Raw genomic sequence first — 18,952 nt, forward strand, 5'->3', positions numbered from 1 at the left:
CTTGAGGACCATACTAGATGAAGCAAAAACATGCTGGGTCTGTCTGCACGATAGCATATAGCAACAATATCGTTTCCTGCAGCACGAAGCAATTAGGGAATATGGTACAACAGGGCTGGGTGGAGGCTGTTGAATATTGGCAATATCCCACATTAGGAAAAGATAGAAAGGGAGGGGGTTTGGTTTGTTATATATAGAACCCCTCCCCCTTTGGTTGTATCATCCCAAAATCTTCTCCTTTGTAATATTTCTAGAGGAAATATTAATTTGGTAGTGTCCGAGGACGTAAGCTAAATTGGCCGAACCTCGTTAAAACTCTGGTATTTTATTTCTTATTTGTTTGCTTTTATTTAATAGCTTTATGTTGGTTATATTTATTTAGTTATTATTGCTATAAATATCTAAGTGAGTTCTGTCTAGTTGTTGGGTTTTAAGCGGGACCATTGTGACCCCTCCAATTTAACTGGGAATTTTCTTAGTATAATTGTTGGCATAATAATTATCTAAATATTTCTGATAATATTGTTATTAATATTATCGTCGCTTCCGCAACAATTGGTATCCGAGCCAAGGTTTTGTAGTATGCTCTGTGTTTGCAGCTTAGTCTGATCTTACACATCAGAAACATTTCCTAAAGCTTGTGGGTATTCTGCATTTGGTGGCTATTAAGTAGAAGCTATGGCAAAAATGACAGAAGAAAAACCATCCATATCAACAACTTCCACTTCGTACATTTTGCCGAGGATTGGAACTGCAAATACGAGATTTGTAGTGGAAATTTTTGATGGAACAGGTCATTTCGGCATGTGGCAAAGTGAGCTTCTAGATGCCCTCTTTCAACAGGGTCTAGATATTGCCATTGAGGAAGAAAAACCAGAAGGGGTTGATGATAAAGAATGGAAGACCATCAACCGATTGGCATGTGGTACAATTCGATCATGTCTTTCCAGAGAGCAGAAGTATACATTCAGTAAAGAGACTTCTGCAAGTAAATTGTGGAAAGCATTGGAGGAGAAATTCCTGAAGAAGAACAGTCAAAATAAGTTGCATATAAAGAAAAGACTGTTTCGTTTCAATTATGTTCCTGGTACCACGATGAACGAGCACATTACCAATTTTAATCAGCTGGTGGCTGATTTGTTGAATTTGGATGTGACTTTTGAAGACGAAGACTTGGCGTTAATGTTGTTGGGATCGCTTCCTGAGGAGTTTGAGTACCTTGAAACTACTCTACTTCATGGAAAATCGGAAGTAACTTTCAATGAAGTAACTGCTGCATTGTATAGCTATGAACTACGCCGAAAGGATAAGTTGAAAGGTTCAGGTGAAGCAGCAGTGGAAGCATTGGTAACAAGAGGTCGTCAGCAAAGTCAGTCTAATAGGAAGAGAAGAAAGTCCAAAGGTCGAGCTGTTGCCAAAGATGAATGTTCCTTTTGCAAAGAAAAAGGACATTGGAAGAAAGATTGTCCAAAATTGAAGAAAAAAGGGAAGACTCCGCAAGATGCAAATGTTGCAGAATGCAATAGTGAAACAGAGTCAGACTTTTCTCTTAGTATGACATCTTCAACATTATATGCAGATGAGTGGATCATGGATTCTGGTTGTTCCTATCATATGTGTCCCATTCGGGAATGGTTCTTTGAATTTCAAAAACTAGATGAAGGGGTTGTTTACATGGGTAATGATAACACATGTAAAATAGCCGGGATAGGTTCAATTAAACTGAGGAGTCATGATGGATCTACTAGAATTTTGCGGGATGTACGATATGTCCCAAAGTTGAAGAAGAATCTCATCTCTTTGGGGTCGTTAGAATCTAAAGGCCTAGTTGTGACAATACGAGATGGAGTTCTTAAAGCAACTTCAGGAGCATTGGTGATGTTGAAAGGCATAAGAAAGAACAATCTGTATTACTACCAAGGTAGTACAGTGGTCGGGACAACAGCAGCAGCAATTTCGAGTACCAAGAAGGACGCTGAGGCAACACAGCTGTGGCATATGCGTTTGGGCCATGCTGGTGAAAAATCCTTGCAAACTCTAGCCAAGCAAGGATTATTGAAAGGTACAAAGACTTGCAAACTTGAATTTTGCGAGCATTGTGTTCTGGGAAAACAACGAAGGGTGAAATTTGGCACTGGGATTCACAATACTAAAGGTATTCTGGATTATGTGCATTCTGATGTATGGGGACCGTCCAAGACTCCATCACTTGGAGGAAGACGTTATTTTGTCACCTTTATTGATGATTTTTCCAGACGAGTTTGGGTGTTTCCTATGAAGAACAAAGATGAGGTGCTTGAAGTTTTCCTTAAGTGGAAAACTAAAGTTGAAAATCAGACAGGAAGGAAGATTAAGGTTCTCCGATCAGACAACGGTGGAGAATATAAAAGCGATCCTTTCCTGAAGATATGCCAAGATTGTGGCATAGTAAGGCACTTCACCGTAGGTGGAACACCGCAACAGAATGGGGTGGCAGAGCGTATGAATCGAACGCTTGTGGAGAAAGTTCGATGTATGTTATCTAATGCTGGATTAGATAGAAAGTTTTGGACTGAGGCTGTGACGTACGCTCAACATCTCATCAATCATTTGCCATCATCTGCTATAAATGGCAAGACTCCTTTGGAGAAATGGTATGGAAAACCTGCTACTGATTATGACACCTTGCGCATTTTTGGTTCTATTGCATATTATCATGTGAAAGAATCAAAGTTAGATCCAAGAGCAAAGAAGGCTCTATTCATGGGCTTCAATGCTGGTGTTAAGGGATATCGTTTGTGGTGTCTAGAGGCAAAGAAGACGATAATCAGTAGGGATGTTACCTTTCATGAATCTGCCATGTTGAATAAGGTAAATCCAGAAGGAGTGAGTAGTACTTCGCAGCAGGTGGAGTGTACTCCGCAGCAGGTGGAGTTTGAGCAGAGTGTGGTAATTCCAGCAAAAGGTACCACTAGTGATTCTTCATTGGCAGATGCAGAGTCAGATGAGGAAGAGGTTTCTACCCAAGAACCTCAACAGCAATCAGAGCCAATTGCAGTCAGAAGGCAGAGACGAGAAATTCAGAAACCTGCTCGTTTCACTGACACGGTAGCTTATGCACTTCCAGTTGTTGATAATATTCCATCCACTTACACCGAAGCCATTCAGAGTTTAGAGAATAATAGATGGTTAGGTGCAATGGAAGAGGAAATGCAATCTCTAGAGAAAAACAAGATGTGGAAGCTGGCACAACTACCAAAAGGGAAGAAGGCGATTGGTTGCAAATTTGAAGACACTATTGAAGTTAGTGTTATGAGAAGATGTTCGAAGATGTGGAATATCGCCAAGGTGGAGATTTGTTGAATATTGGCAATATCCCACATTAGGAAAAGATAGAAAGGGAGGGGGTTTGGTTTGTTATATATAGAACCCCTCCCCCTTTGGTTGTATCATCCCAAAATCTTCTCCTTTGTAATATTTCTAGAGGAAATATTAATTTGGTAGTGTCCGAGGACGTAAGCTAAATTGGCCGAACCTCGTTAAAACTCTGGTATTTTATTTCTTATTTGTTTGCTTTTATTTAATAGCTTTATGTTGGTTATATTTATTTAGTTATTATTGCTATAAATATCTAAGTGAGTTCTGTCTAGTTGTTGGGTTTTAAGCGGGACCATTGTGACCCCTCCAATTTAACTGGGAATTTTCTTAGTATAATTGTTGGCATAATAATTATCTAAATATTTCTGATAATATTGTTATTAATATTATCGTCGCTTCCGCAACAGAGGCCCCCACCATAATATTGCATTACAATCACATATATTTTCTTTATTATCACAAATAATAGTGATGATAATTAATGTACAACTAAATTATGGCAAAAATACGGTCCATTTATTTATGAGGGAGGCAAAGAATTATTTATTTCCACAGGTACCGTATTTGGCAGACGCATGAAAAAGATTCTGGAAAATAGAAACAGAAATGAATAAAAAAAGGCTGGTATTTACACATCAAATCCGTAAAAGAGTTAAGGTGGTCAAATTTGTAATGGCTCCAGGAAGAGCTGGCGTTTGTCTTTATATCCTCTGTAAGTTGTCTCCTCAGCTGCTATAAATAGAAGCTGCTCTTCTTTTAACTCCCTCACACCAACGCTAACTTAACCGGGTTTTTCCCTTTTTTTTTTTGGTTGGTTCATCTGGGGGTGTCGTTTGTTTCAGAAAAGCTATGATATAAGTATAGAAGAATCTGTTAAGCTCAGGAGGGATAGCGCCATGGATGATCTTCAGCCTGATCCTCATTAGCGCTATCTATCCTGAGTTACATGGCTTCTTCTTGCTCTTGCACTGCATGATGTCTCCTCTCCCACTCCCGTCGAGAATAAGAAGAATTCATGCGACTACCTAGTGCTCCATTATCTTCTCTTCTATTATCTAGGCTCTACCAATCTTACGGAAAAAAATTACCCAGTTTTTGTTGGTTAAATATGTATTGAGCTGTCTCGGCCACTATTCGTACAGGGAACTGATCATATGTGACATGGAAAGCTACAGGGAACAGTTGGAGCTTGAGTGGGAGATGATGAGAGATTGCTGCTTCATTGTTTCCTACTTGGTATAAGCCATACACGTTCGGGTCATTTCTTGTACCAAGGAAGGCTTCCTCTTTTAGCATTTGTATTGTTCAATTCCAGGTAACTGTATTTCCTGTGCTGAATTTTCCCCTTTCATTTTCTGTACTTACGTGGAAAAATACTATAAGAATCGACAAGAACCTCGTATATATTTTGCATCTTGGTTAGCTTGTGTACTGGAGATAGTATTCATCGTTTCGGTTCTAACAAGTACACTGCATTGTGTGGTATAGGGTTCACGTGAAGCTCCCTCTTTATTTAACAGTTAGTACTGACAAAGGGCATAAGATCATCTCTGACTGTGCGGGATGATAATGGTTCGGTTTGAATCTATTTCAGAAAAAAAAAAGTATGGTTACTATGTAGCATTTTGATTGCAAGTGTACTGTTCAAGTAATAAATTTATAACAAAAAAATAAATTAGAGAGTATTTCGAGGATTGAATCCATAAGATTAACAGTAACTTCTTAAGAAATAAGAATTGAAGCTACTAAGCTTAAGCATCTGTAAGTAATCAACCTACGAGCACCAACCAACGACATTAGGCGAAAATTAGTGTGATTAATTGATAAGGACATAAAGATCTAAATGCTAAATAAAGCTTAAATAACAACTAAACACAAAGTACCAAGAACTAGATATAGAATAATGAATCAGCGACTAATAGGATGAATGGTATGCTAGTATGGTTCTAAAGACAATGGCCTAAATGACATGCAAGATTGCTACTGTAATGCTCTATCAATACATGTTAAAGTGCAATGATCACCTTTAGTTTAGGCCGATTCTCTTGATATCAATGCTAATCGAGAAGTTCTAACAAGAGGGCCATCTCTTGCAATCTTCCCCAAATATATTCTTATTTAGGGTCGACAATCTTAAATTGTTTAAGTGCCTCCAATTAACAGACACATTGCATGCATAAAATTTAACTAAATTAATTACAATCAATTCACATACTTCCTTGTACTATATATTAACCACTAAGAAATTTAATTATGTATGAGATATAAGTAAGCAATAACACTATCAACCAACATCACCATTTATGCAGTAAAAATAAAGAGTTAAGGGTTTGGAAAGCTCAATAATAGAGTGCAAGTCAAATATTGTTGAATGGAAGCTTAAGAGTCCCAAGGATCTTCCTTCCACTTCCAGGAAGAAATTTTGAAAACTGAAAAAAAAAAAGAATAAAAGGTCCTAACCTAAAACAAAGAACATAATAAAATTCTATTATAAAAATTAGCTATCAACTTCCTCTCCTCTCTAAATAGTCGTAAAATTCTCTTTTTTGTATGGAAGTATTTGGATAAGTAATTTTACACATTTGCCTTTAATAAATCACAATTTTTCTACAAAAAATCACGACCTTGCAAAGTTAGGGTTGCGACCCTCCCTCAAAATTCCTTAAGTTGTTTTTATATCTAATCTAGATCTGAAAGCATCGCAACCTTGAATGAAGGTTGTTGCAATCCTTTGTTGACGAGTAATCTTCTCATGTTGATTAGTGATAGGTATCACAGCTGAAGGACAAGGTAACATCATGACTCAATTTGGATGATTGATCTTCTTCTTCAATTAGTGCAGAAGGTAGCGACGCTGCTAAGATCTTTGTCGCGACTTTGGAGGAAAGTACTCTTCAAATAAATTCTCAACATCGCGATTCTCATAATTGCCTCAACTTTTAGAATAACTTTGGGCATAAAGTCACAAATTTTATCTGTCTATATAGGTTGGGACTTCATTATTAGTTTAACTCACTATCCTTGCATTAGGACCTTTCACCTAGAAGATGAGCATGTAGAAATAAAATATTGAACTTAAATAATAAAAACTACTACGAATGCAAGAAATGTTCTAAATAGTAAGATAAGATGTAAAAATCCTAGATTTGGATAATTACTTGCTAATCAAAAATGGATTCCAACAAAAATAAAATTTAAGTAGAAACGAAACTAAAACTTAATTGAATTAATAAATCCAAACCAATGTCTACCATTGAAATGTTTTCAATCTTTACCCCATAGTGGCGGTGGCAGAGATTGGACTTAATCCTCCTCGCTGTTCGTCTAATCTTTGTACTTAAAAAAGGCATTGAACTTCGTTATTATCTACACTAAAAACACGGATAAGCCTATAGTTTTTATTAAGCTAGCATTGTCTGGGAAGTGGCAATGGATTAAAGACATTATAGGGCGCAGGTCATTACTATTATTCGTTTTGTTTCCCATATTTTACCAGCATGTGCATCAATAGTTATAAGCAATCATATATGGCTATCCCTCTCTGTTACCAGGGTCCATGTCTCATGTCTGTATCTGGAATCAAGCATTAATCATACACATAGATATAGGGGTATGGCTCCCTCAGGCCTTCAATTCATCCAATTAAAAGTAAAAACTGTATATATTTACTTGCTCAGCAGATATGCTGAGAAAACACTCAAAACGAACATGAAATGAAGAAAACAGTTCTAAAAAATAATGAACCGCAAATAATCAGAATACTACAACAGACAAAATTTCCTATGAGAAACCATATTTTCTCTAACGACACGTTTGATTTTAACTAAAATACTAGGCAGGCAGCGACTAAAAGATGCCCCAAAGTTTCTAAAATTCACGCTCGGGAGACCATAAATCAGTGTGTTTTATGGCTTCTAGGAAGTCCAAATCAACATCAGGCCTCAAATATTCCATGGTGTGGTCTAAATCAAAGCCTGTTTCATCTTGGTTCCCACTCTCCTGCAGTCCACCTCCCAATCCGTACTTGTCATTTCTAATTAAGGCAAAAGGCTTCACATCAGCTATGGCTTCTCCTGACCAACTATGCACACTCTCCAATTTGTTAGCGGACCAGTTAAAGCCACCACCAACAGATGTGGGAGTATTTAGTTGTTGCTGGCAGCTCGAATCTGGGGGCACATAGCGCTTGAGATCATAAACATCATCAAAACAGTTGTAGTTATAGAAATCATTAAACCCCCCAGGTTCAACATCCACTTCGTCCCTTGATATACTCCCTTCTGCTTTCATTTCACTTATAGGCTTACGATAAATATCTGAATCCGTAAGCTCAGTCTTCAAGTTATCATCTTCACTATACCCCTTACCGGATTCAATACTTCCAGCAAGCTCACCTTCCCAGTTTTCCCTTGTTACTGGCGTCTCAACTTTAACATCCTTAAACGGATCCAACTCAAATATTGCAATGCCAGCATCTTGGTCTTCATTATCCAGGTAATTGTATCTAAAATTGAAGTCACTTTCTGATTCTGTTCCTCTTCTCTCCAAGGTTGTCTGCGTGTTATAATAATCAGAATCCATACAACTGTTCCTTAATTGGCATTCCTCATCTTTAAGCTCATTGATACCATTAGAGTTGTGGATTCTAAGCTCTTTGCATCCTGTTGATTCACTGGCTCTGGCATCTGTTGCAGTGTCCTCTGCTTCCTCCTCCGTACAAACTTGAGAATAATCATGTTTGCCTGTCGAATTAATCTCTAGGAGTACCTTAGATTCTTCAACAGGCTCTACTGCAGGGGTCTCATAATTAGCTCTTTTATCATCCAAAGTTGACGTTGAAGTAGATTCGATTGAACCTATCTCAGTAGTGGAGTTATCTACCGGTTCCTTGGAATGATGATCAGGGAAATTGAGACGAGCATAAGAACCGTACATAGCCGTTGCTGCCTCATCATAAGCAAGAGCTGCATCAATGGCATTAGAGAAGGTTCCAAGCCAAAGCCTGTTGTTTCCTTTACTTGCTAGACGATTTCTGTTGATGGGTTGTCGGATTTCAGCTACCCACTTCCCCCATATCCTTTGTCTTACACCTCTGTACTTGCATCTGGAGTTCTCGGGGCCTCCTTTCCCTTGCATACACCCCTTTTTGGAACCTTTGGCAGGAAGCTTAGAAACCTTTTTGAGGCCATCTTCTTCACCCAAGCCAAGTTGGTTGTTGTTGTTGTACTTCTTCCACTTCTCAATAGTGTCCTCTACTGATTCACGTCCACTCATCCTTGTGCGTGGTTTCTTATTACTAGCAATAAAACCATCCTCCGTATCACAAGAACTGCGCTTTATTTTCATAGGTACCTGATTCAACAAAAAAAAGAGAAAAAAAACCTGACAGAGAGGAAATCGAAGTATGTATATATATATAGCTAGTGACGTAAATATGTAATGAAAGGAAACAGAATAAATTAGGAGCAGAAAAAGGAGAAAGGGAACACTGGGTCAGGAATGATCTCAGAGGCTTTGACGAAGTAAGGGTTTAACTTTGTCTTTGGGTTTTGTGTGGTGTATTGTATTATGGAAAGCAGTGGAAATCTTGACGTTGTAATCTATTTTTGGTGAGGGTTAGCTAAGGATTCCTTGGGATCGAAGGAAAACACAACATTTGATATTTTTTATTTGACTTATTTGTGCATTCCCAAAATGGATAAAAAGGGGACGCGGCATCTTTTGTATGGATCATAAGATAGGTATATAAGTCGTGGCTAAACCCCGACAAACGTAGCTCAGTTCCCATCCCATCCCATCCTTACCTTTTCTTGGCGTGGAAGACTTGTCTTTTACTAGTACTTTTCAGCGTGCACATTGCGGCCGCTGCTGCTTTTTCCATGTTGTATCATATTTAATATACAAAATAGTACGGGAAACTCTAGAAAAGAAAAGTTAATACAAGCTTAGAAAAAGCTTTCAAAAAGGACAGTTTTTAGAGGTTATTTTATATGAAAATGGTGAATTTTTTTTTTAAATTAGGTTATTTTTTAAAAAAATATTTAAGGAGAATTTCATGCAAGACATATATTTTTTTTAAATTAGGTTATATGAAAATGTAAGGTGCGTTTTCCTTTAATGGTACTAAAATCCAACAATCATAAAAATTCATACATAAACCCCTAAATTCATTCTTTTCACCAAAATACTCAATACTCATTCTTTCTTCCTAAATTCTTAATCTTCAATTTTCAATCCCCAATTTCTAATTTTATATTTTCAATATCCAAATTTTAATTTTCAATTTCAAACTTTCAATCCTCAAATATTGTTTTAAATATTTTTTTTGCATTTTATTCTCTTTGATTTTATTCTTTTCTTATAAAATTTTAAAAGACAAATCAATTTATTCCTTTTGATGACAAGTATATCTCTCATGTTCAATTACAAATGGTAAGTAAGTTTATTTAAATAGTTAATTATTAAGCTGTTTAGATTATTAATTTTTATGTTTATATACTTAGCCCGAATATTAAATTTTAGAGACGTACATAAACAATTTAAGCAAAGAAGCACCGAAGGTCATTCATGGACACTTGTGAGATGCAGGCTTTTTATACGCTACTCGCATGCTTATGGGGACTAAATTGGATCCCCCACTCATAATAACCACACAACACGCACACTCATTCCCTGTATCATCACCTTCAATCATGGTTTATTTTACATAACCACCACAACATGCACAATCATTCCATACATCAACACATGCAGCACCAATTTATTTTAAACAATCACCAAAACAAGCCCCACCATTCCCTGCATCAACACCTTCTCTAAGGATATATTATGCACGACCGATACCCACCGTGCCATATTACATACCAGTCCCGCCAACAACACTGACACATTCGATATCACCTTTAGTTCCCACATTCTATTTGCAATCGAGTTAGGTGACACCATATAATGGCTCTCGATAGTGTCGTAAATACCTCAGCATCGTTGTTCTACCAAGATGGGTCGTCCTCGCAACCGTTGACTCAACCCATCCACGATGAGTGGCTAGGACACGATCGGGTTCAACCACAGAGGAAGGAGACGAAGTCAGAGATTGAGATGTGCACGTCAAGGTGAGGCCGAAGTTGACGAGCAATCGCCAAACGCAATAGTGTGACATAATCTTAGGCGTGCTCGATCCCACCCGATTGTGGCACACATTCAAGATGCCCATGATTGCGTTATTTTGTAATTTTTTATATATTTTGTTTTACATTCAAAAGGTACACTTATTTATGATGTACAAAACAATTTTATTAAATTGTTTTGGTTTGTATGCAATCAAGTTAATTAACAATTCAAGTTTATCATACTATTTTTTTTATTTTGCTTTGGAAAAATTCTAAAATATATATGGTTTCAAATTTATGTGCTTTAACATAGAATTAGTTATATTGGCACAAGATTTTAACTTGGCATGTTTAATTTAACTCAAAAACTTCCACTCGACTCAAATTTCATTTCACTTGACTCGATTCGAGAAAATTTCAAGTCGAGTTAGAATGATAAATTAGGACACGTGTGATTTCTACATTTTCCTCGATCAAGTTTATCCCGAAAATTCTAGGTTGTAGGGGCTTAAAAGCAATCTAGTTTTGTGGTTGAAATAGCCATAGAGAAAATGCTCCCTACATGGGACGCTTTCGTCTAACATGGCAATGAAAACATTTCCTATAGGATGTGTTTTCAAGCCACATGTTTGACATGTCAGAGGAAAACACCCCTTATAGGGAACATTTCCTTTCTAGCCATTTCAACCACCTTGATTTGATTGCTTCTGAGCCTGCAATCGGGATTCCCAGAATAATTTTTTTTGCCTTTATATCCCACCTTATCCCTTATATAAACACCCTTCTTCTTCCCCCTACTCACCACATCTCAATCTCCTCTAAATTAATTTTTTCTTCATTTTGTGTTGAAATTTTAAGGTTTAAAGATTTATTTCTCTCTCGCTTTGAGGGAGACGTAGTCATAGTTTTAAGTTGTGATTGAATTCACAGTGATGTCATGGAGCTCAATAACCTACAAATTTCATCTGCCATGTGAATATGACGTCATCACCTTATCCCTTATCCCTTATCCCTTATAGGGAACATTTCCTTTCTAGCCATTTCAACCACCTTGATTTGATTGCTTCTGAGCCTTACAATCGGGATTCCCAAAATAATTTTTTTTGCCTTTATACCCCACCTTATCTCTTATATAAACACCCTTCTTCTTCCCCCTACTCACCACATCTCAATCTCCTCTAAATTAATTTTTTCTTCTTTTTGTGTGTTGAAATTTTAAGGTTTAAAGATTTATTTCTATCTCGCTTTGAGGGAGACGTAGTCATAGTTTTAAGTTGTGATTGAATTCATAGTGATGTCATGGAGCTCAATAACCTACAAATTTCATCTGCCATGTGAATATGGCATCATCACCTCAGAAACCAAGATCGCTTTGCAACTCGAGGTCTAATATATATAACAGTTTACCAAAACTTTTAAGGATTTATCAAAATATCTAAGAATTTACCAAAATTTCTATTGTTTTACCAATATATCTAATAGTTTATCAAATTTTCTAAAGATTTACCAAAATTTCTATCCTTTTGCCAATACTTTTGAGACTTTACCAAATTTTCTAAATCTTATACCAAGTCTTAACAATGATCAAAATTTCTATAATTTTACCAAAATATCTAACAATTTACCAATATATTTAACGATTCTAAGAACTTACAAATATATCTAACAAGTTGCCAAAATTTCTATCTTTTTATCAATATTTATGAGACTTTACCAATATTCCCAAATTTTCTAAACAGTAGACCAAGTCCTAACAATTACCAAAATTCCTATGAGTTTACCAAAATATCTAACAATTTACCAAATTTTCTATCAATTTTATCAATATTTATGAGACTTTACCACTATTTCTAAAGATTTACCAAAATATCTAACGATTTACCGGTATATTTAATAAATTACAATTTTTTTAAAGTTTTACCAAAACATCTAACAATTTACCAAAATATCTAACGTTTACCAATATTTATGAGACCCAAAATTTCTAACATTTTACCAATATTTCCAAATTTTTTAGACCCTATATCAAGTTTTAATCATTACCAAAATTTCTATAAATTTACCAAAATATCTATGGATTTTACAATATATCGAACTATTTCCCAATATTTCTAAAGATTTACCAATATATCTAGCGACCAAAATTTCTACTAATTTACCAATATTTATGAGATTTTACCAAAAATTTTAAGATTTTATGAATACTTCCAAAATTTCTAATTCTATACCAAGTCTTAAGAATTAACAGAATTTTCTGACTGTACCAAAATTTCTAACAATTTACCAAAACTTCTATGAGTTTACCAATATTTCTAATAACTTTACCAAAATTTATGTGAATTTACCAATATTTCTATCAATTTACCAAAACTTCTATGAGTTTACCAATATTTCTAATAACTTTACCAAAATTAAAGTGAATTTACCAATATTTCTATCAATTTACCAATTTTTATATGGATATTTTACCAAAATAATTAACATTTTGAATTTACCAAGACTTTACCAATATTTCTATCAATTTAATTGATTTATTAAATATCTAAAATTTTACCAAAATATCTAGTATATTACAAAGCTCTTAAAATTAAAGCCAAAACTCTTTTTTAACAGTAACCTACAAGCTTCCTAAACAGTGCGTGTAGATATTAGTCTGGGTTTAAAGAAGAAAGTAGTAATTTCTCGTCCGGTGGGCGTTAGTACGTGGAAATATCTACCTTTCTAGCAAAATGGGCTGTCTTGTCTTGACAATGATGTCATCAGATAACGTCCTTGTGTGTGAAATCCTAACAGTACTTTTTCATATAATGTATCTTATCCACTTATGAGGGAGTACTTGTCAATAAATTCCATTGAATTGTTAGATATGCCATGCGTGATCATAAGCTGGATAATTTTTACCTACACTGCATGAAGAGAATGCCTACTAAATGACATTTCATTTCTCTGTTCAATTCACCAACTATATACCATACAGTTGTGCTGCCTGAAAGAAAGTTGAAGTAGCCAAAATGCACAAGAAACCATCAACTCATGCACAATCATCCAAAAAACACCCAACATCAAGAATTTTGTCTTCAAAGACTCAGCAAGGCAACCAACAAGATAAGGGATTAAACATGCAGAGAGTTCTTTTCTATTAGGATTTTTTTCCTCAATCAATGGCCTCCAAAGTAAAATATTACATGCAAAATACAAAGCATAAACCACTTCTGCATAAAAGAAATGAGATGGTATACACCAATATATTAGCCACAAGCTTTCTCCAAATTCCTGAAGGTCTATGATTTTAGAAGTTGGATTTGGATTTCAAAAATAAGTGTAAATTTAGTAAACTATTTAGAAATGTACCCTTCATGATCATTTTGCAAATCCATGGATTTGTTAGAAGCCTATTTAGTAATGAATTTAAAATGCTTAAAATATATTTGAATTTGACAAATCCATATTTTTATACTTTTTTCTAATATAATTAGATTGAATCTCAACTAGTTTGACTATAATATATGCATTTCATTCTTACCATTTTCATAATAATTGAAATCCAAATCCAAATGATCAAACGGAGCATAATGATTACATTCTACACAATGTTTTGATACCTAAAGCCTAGTTTGAATAATTATTAAAAGAAAAAGCTGATAACAACCTTGACTTGCAACTTAAAACATTATATAAATTATGCATTTCTGTGACATATGAAGAACATAGCATGCATGTGAATCGTAATGCCTCAGAAATAACACAAAATTCTGCATTTGCAAACTGATTTCAGGTGAGAGATATCAAACCCTTTGAAAAGCACATGTCATTCAGCTCCAGAATATTGTCTAGTCCACTCCTTTATCAAATCCAGGAAGCTTTAGTGAATACAAGGCAACTCAACCTAAGCGTTCAGTATTTTACATCTAAATGTTAAGAATCTTCATCATGCACTCGTTATATTAGCTTTAAAAATAAAATCTATAAAGCCATAACACAAATTCCCATAGTGATTCAAGAGACAAACAAAAGAATCACTAAAAGAGGAAGGCATTAATTGTACCACAAATCATTATGCATTCACAACAATAGCAGGAATCAAAATGCTAAAAGCAAGGTGAACCTTCATGGAAAATAACAACACCATTTTTGAACATTTAATGGAGAAACAAACTCTACTCTGCTACCCTCAGTACTAAGTTCACTTCAAAGATAACCAAAAGACAAGGTTCAATTGGCAACAACTAGTCATGCAAGTAAAAATTAGTCTAGTTTTTAGCCCAAATAACAAATGATACAATAACATTAAGGGAAAACTAAATGAAATCAAATATAAGAAATTACCTGGCAGGATATTGAAAAGAAAACAAAAGGAAGCAATTATTCCAATCCAGCAGACCTAGCAACTTTGTATCTTAGCTTTCTATTGTGATTCTCCTGTCAACAATTAATTTTTAGAACATAACTTGAAAAGCATAAAGAAATCAACTTTAATCACACTGATCATAGAGAAAACAATGAGTAATAAGCTCACCTGTTCAACCACCTTAGCTGAGCTAGCTTCAACGAGCCTGGCCAAGCTTTCGATTTTACAAAGCATTTTCTCATACAAATCCTCTAATCCTGCCGTATAATTAACGGCTTCCGGTCCAATCAACTGATTCAATCTCCCGATTTGCATTCCCTCAGCGCACATATCCAACTCCGATTGATCCTTTGCTATTCGCTTCATTCCAATTAAATTTTCCTCATTTCTACATTCGTTGATCGCCGATGAGCTTCTTAACTCGCAGTTCAAGAAGGGAAGCGCAGAGGTGGGGCTAAACGCCCCGTAATGTCCTCTAAACGCAGGTCCAATGTTGACTATATCGATCGACAGGGGATTAAAACAGAGGTTCGATGATTGGAATTGGAACGCCCGATATTGGCAGGTTTGGATGAATTGGTCTTGTAGAGGAGTGGTGAAGAGGAGGAAAATTGAAGGAGCGAAAAGGGATTCAGAGCTAGCGTTTTGGACTGGGAGATAGAGTTGGGGGTTAGAGGGGAGGGAACGAGTGACTGAGGATTCTCGCATGGAAGGGCGGAGGGGAGTTTTCCGGCGAAAGGAGAACCAGCCGATGAGGGGTTTCTGATTAAGGTTAGTAAGGGTGAGGCGGGAGGAGTCGACTCGGCCGAGTGAGTCATAGAAGGAGAGAAGGGAAGGGAAGGAGAGGAAGCTGGAGATAGTAGCGACGAGTTGTGAATCCGGGGTAGATTGGACGGAATCGTCGGAGAGGGTAGAAAGGGCTATGCAAGTGACGTGGCCGAAAAGGAGGCCGTCTAAGTCGGCAGGGGAAGATGATAGGCGTTGGATCATTGAGGCCAGCGTTGGCCCAGAAATTGCTATTTTCTGCAATACCAGATCGCCCATGACGTGAGAGAGCTCAGAGAAACAGAGAGTTATGGCTATGGGGTGACTGAGATGCGATGAAGAGAGAAAGGGCATTTGCGTGTAACAGGGTCTTGCATTCCCTTACGACTGAAAATTTGGGTTAAAAACTGAAAGTCCAGTGGGTTCTAACATTGCCAGAAAACAGTTCTCTTTCTTACAGGGCTTTGTGTGTCTTCATTCATCCGGATCATTAATGTACATGTTAAAACCTGGCAATTGGAATAAGGAAATAAAGTGTCATACTCATTAGGCAAAACAACATTATTCTCCTGATACAAAAAGAATAGATATGTTTTACATTTACAAAAAAACCACACATAACAACAAACAATAATAAGAATGAAAGAATACCCCCTCTTTCCCTTTCTCCTATAATCATATATATTATATTTGCACCCTAAAATGCTGTAAACGAATAAAGAAAATCTATTCAATTGTTGCTGCAAATTTAGCACCATCATCGCCACGACATGCTGCAGGTGAGAAATCAACGCAATGCAGAGCTAGTTTCAATGTGTTAAGCAACTCATCATTTATGGTTGGCGTATCTCTCATGAGCTCCAAATCAAAGACTTCATTAGTCCATTCCTCTTTTACAATGGATGCCACCCACTAATCGGCTCACCCCTATAAAAAGCTCCAGTATGATGACTCGAAGATTTTTGAATTTAGAGAAATTAATTTATAGTATTGATTAAATCGCAATAGCTTGAGATAAAAATGTAAAAATTAGATTGATGAGAGGCTAGAAATGCAATTTAATCAAAAGAATGTTATGAAGGGTGGATGAAATTGAAATTGAAATTGATTGTGGGTATGATAGATATTAGTTGGTTGATGGAGCTTTATTTTTTTCTTTTATCAACTTCTGAAAACTCAAAAAGATCCATTAAGATGCGATAATATCTTGCAGCGATATTTGCAGCAACTAATAGGAGGGATTATATAATCTTTTTTCTGGCATTACAAAAGAGGTAAACTCATATAAAAAAGACATAAAATCAAATCTTGCACGAAGAGATTTGGTTGAAACATAACTAGAAATAGAATAAATAAATAAACAATATGATTTCTGTGTATTAGTTGTGCCAATAAAATGGAATTACAACTTCGTGTCATGGAGTCTCAATGGATTCACCAGTGTAAGTTATCTAATAAACCATATCCATATACATTTCACCAATGTTAATATAAATGCTACCCAGAAAATGAAGGGAAAAAGGAACCAAACGGGGAATTTATTGTCTAAAAATGAAAATTGAATCAATTACAAATGAAGTGATGTTGTATTACCCTCGCTAAGGAGATTGAGAAAGAGCGATCCTTGGATAAGGTTTAGATACGAGTGGCAGAAACAGCAGGAACAGCGGCAGCGGCGGCATTGGAGGCAGCACCACCAAGGAAGGACAAGAAGCCAGTGTTAGCGGGTTCTTGCTCGTCCAAGAACAGATCTTCAGGGGCCCTAAAGGCACCGTGAGCACAAACGAGACCGAACCCAACCATAATAGCGGAAATGAGAAGCGATCCAACGGAGGTGAGGAAGATGACGAAGACGCTTAAGATGATGAGGATTCCAAGGGTCTCGCGATCAGAGAAGGTGCGGCCAAAGATGACTAGAGGCTGGTCGGCGGGGCGGAAGAGGTACATGAAGACCCAAGAGAAGAGAAGGCCTAGAAGGAGGAGAAGGGAAAAGGGGTGGGAAAGAAGCGAAAATGCAAGAGTGAAACCAATAACCATCAGATAATTAATTCGAAAGTAGGAGTAATTTTTGCGAATACGAAGAGTGGCTTCGGAGAAAGACTCAGGCCTGGAGAAGGCAGAGCGATCAGTTAGTTCAGGCCAGGGACGGCGTTGGGAGATGCCATTGCGAAAGGAATCATTAAGACGAGAGAGGAATGCGCGAAATGCGGAGACGGAGATGGGTGGCTGAGATTCGGTGGACTGGACAGTGGAGATAGGGAGGACAGGCGGACCTGTGGAGGACATTACGGCGAACTTGGGAGAATTGGAGAATGGGGAAAACGTTGTGGGTGTGTTATTGTTATAATTTTTTGCGGTGGTTGAATTGAATTGGAGAAGTTTATGAGAAGGGATTTAGATTTTAGAGAGTTTGGATTAGAGCCAGAGGTTTGGCGTGGAGAGAGATTGATGGGGAAACGAAAGAATGCATACAGCTATAGAACTTCAAAACAAGGATGTACGTACGCACGTACGTTTAACCATGCTTTCTTGTTTTTTCTATTTATTTTTTCAAAAAAAGAAATTTTTAGATTTGAAGTACTCTAAAGTCCAAACTCAGATGGGATCACCTGAGATTTTCTATTATTTTGGGAGGGGTAGCTTTTAACTCGTTCATGGGTCGAATCCAGTCAGATTTAATCATGATATTAATATATTTTAAGTTTGTCTAAGTTTTATTTGATTTAAAATTTAGGCCTAGAATTTTATTCAAACCTATCTATATTTGTAAAAAGCTAACTTAAATTTATTTTAGGCCCGACCATATTATTTTTTAAATTTTTTTAAAAATATATTTTTATTATATTATTTTAATATTTAATAATTTTATATAATTTTTATTTATTGAAAATTTTTATATATTCATCTTAACATTATTTTAACATTTACATTAGAGGAGTACAATATATTTAGTATGAGTTTATTTTTTAATGTGTTTTAGATTACATAATATATAAAAATAATATAATATAAAATATTATAAACTTAAAACGGGTCGAGACGAGTCAGAGTTGGGCCTTGAATGTTCAAGCCCGAGCTCAACCCACATTTTAAATAAGTCTAATTTTTTTTTCAAAACTCGCTTCTTGAGTATAATATTTTTGTCCAAACTTTCCTAAATTTCGGACAGACTTTTAAGCCTGATAGTCCAGCCCATAAACAGATTGAATTAACTCCGATAAAATCACACTTGTAATGATAAAATTTTTCGTAAGTTGACATTAAATCAGAATTAAAATTGTATTTAATCCATAAAAAGAAAATACATTTTGTTTTGTTGGTTCATATGGGATAGTACCAAGATAATATTAATTTCCAGCCCAAATTATTGTGG

The 18,952-nt window shown here is 36.0% G+C and overlaps 3 protein-coding genes across 4 annotated transcripts; all 3 read right to left on the reverse strand.

Moving 5' to 3' along the window:
- Positions 1 to 6,999: 6,999 nt before the first annotated feature.
- LOC107937070 (dehydration-responsive element-binding protein 2A) lies at positions 7,000 to 14,999 on the reverse strand. The gene is made up of 3 exons (XM_041076873.1): positions 14,983 to 14,999; positions 14,793 to 14,885; positions 7,000 to 8,709 (listed from the first exon to the last, which is right to left on the reverse strand). The coding sequence occupies exon 3, from the start codon at positions 8,701 to 8,703 to the stop codon at positions 7,225 to 7,227; it is 1,479 nt and encodes a 492-aa protein (XP_040932807.1). The 5' UTR covers positions 8,704 to 8,709; positions 14,793 to 14,885; positions 14,983 to 14,999; the 3' UTR covers positions 7,000 to 7,224.
- Positions 14,829 to 15,933, reverse strand: LOC107937069 (uncharacterized). Its single transcript, XM_016869878.2, has 2 exons — positions 14,983 to 15,933; positions 14,829 to 14,885 (listed from the first exon to the last, which is right to left on the reverse strand). Exons 1-2 carry the CDS (start codon positions 15,931 to 15,933, stop codon positions 14,829 to 14,831), a joined length of 1,008 nt encoding a protein of 335 aa, XP_016725367.2.
- Positions 15,934 to 15,935: 2 nt separating this feature from the next.
- LOC107937071 (PRA1 family protein B4) lies at positions 15,936 to 18,090 on the reverse strand. Of its 2 annotated transcripts, none has more exons than XM_016869881.2 (2): positions 17,173 to 18,090; positions 15,936 to 16,088 (listed from the first exon to the last, which is right to left on the reverse strand). In XM_016869881.2, the coding sequence occupies exon 1, from the start codon at positions 17,863 to 17,865 to the stop codon at positions 17,215 to 17,217; it is 651 nt and encodes a 216-aa protein (XP_016725370.1). In that variant the 5' UTR covers positions 17,866 to 18,090; the 3' UTR covers positions 15,936 to 16,088; positions 17,173 to 17,214. The 2 variants fall into 2 exon arrangements, with proteins under 2 accessions (XP_016725370.1, XP_040932808.1); XM_041076874.1 differs by lacking the exon at positions 15,936 to 16,088 and adding an exon at positions 16,132 to 16,506.
- Positions 18,091 to 18,952: the final 862 nt, after the last annotated feature.

The sequence above is a fragment of the Gossypium hirsutum genome, chromosome A09 (genome assembly GCF_007990345.1).
Source record: "Gossypium hirsutum isolate 1008001.06 chromosome A09, Gossypium_hirsutum_v2.1, whole genome shotgun sequence".
Taxonomy (NCBI): domain Eukaryota; kingdom Viridiplantae; phylum Streptophyta; class Magnoliopsida; order Malvales; family Malvaceae; genus Gossypium; species Gossypium hirsutum.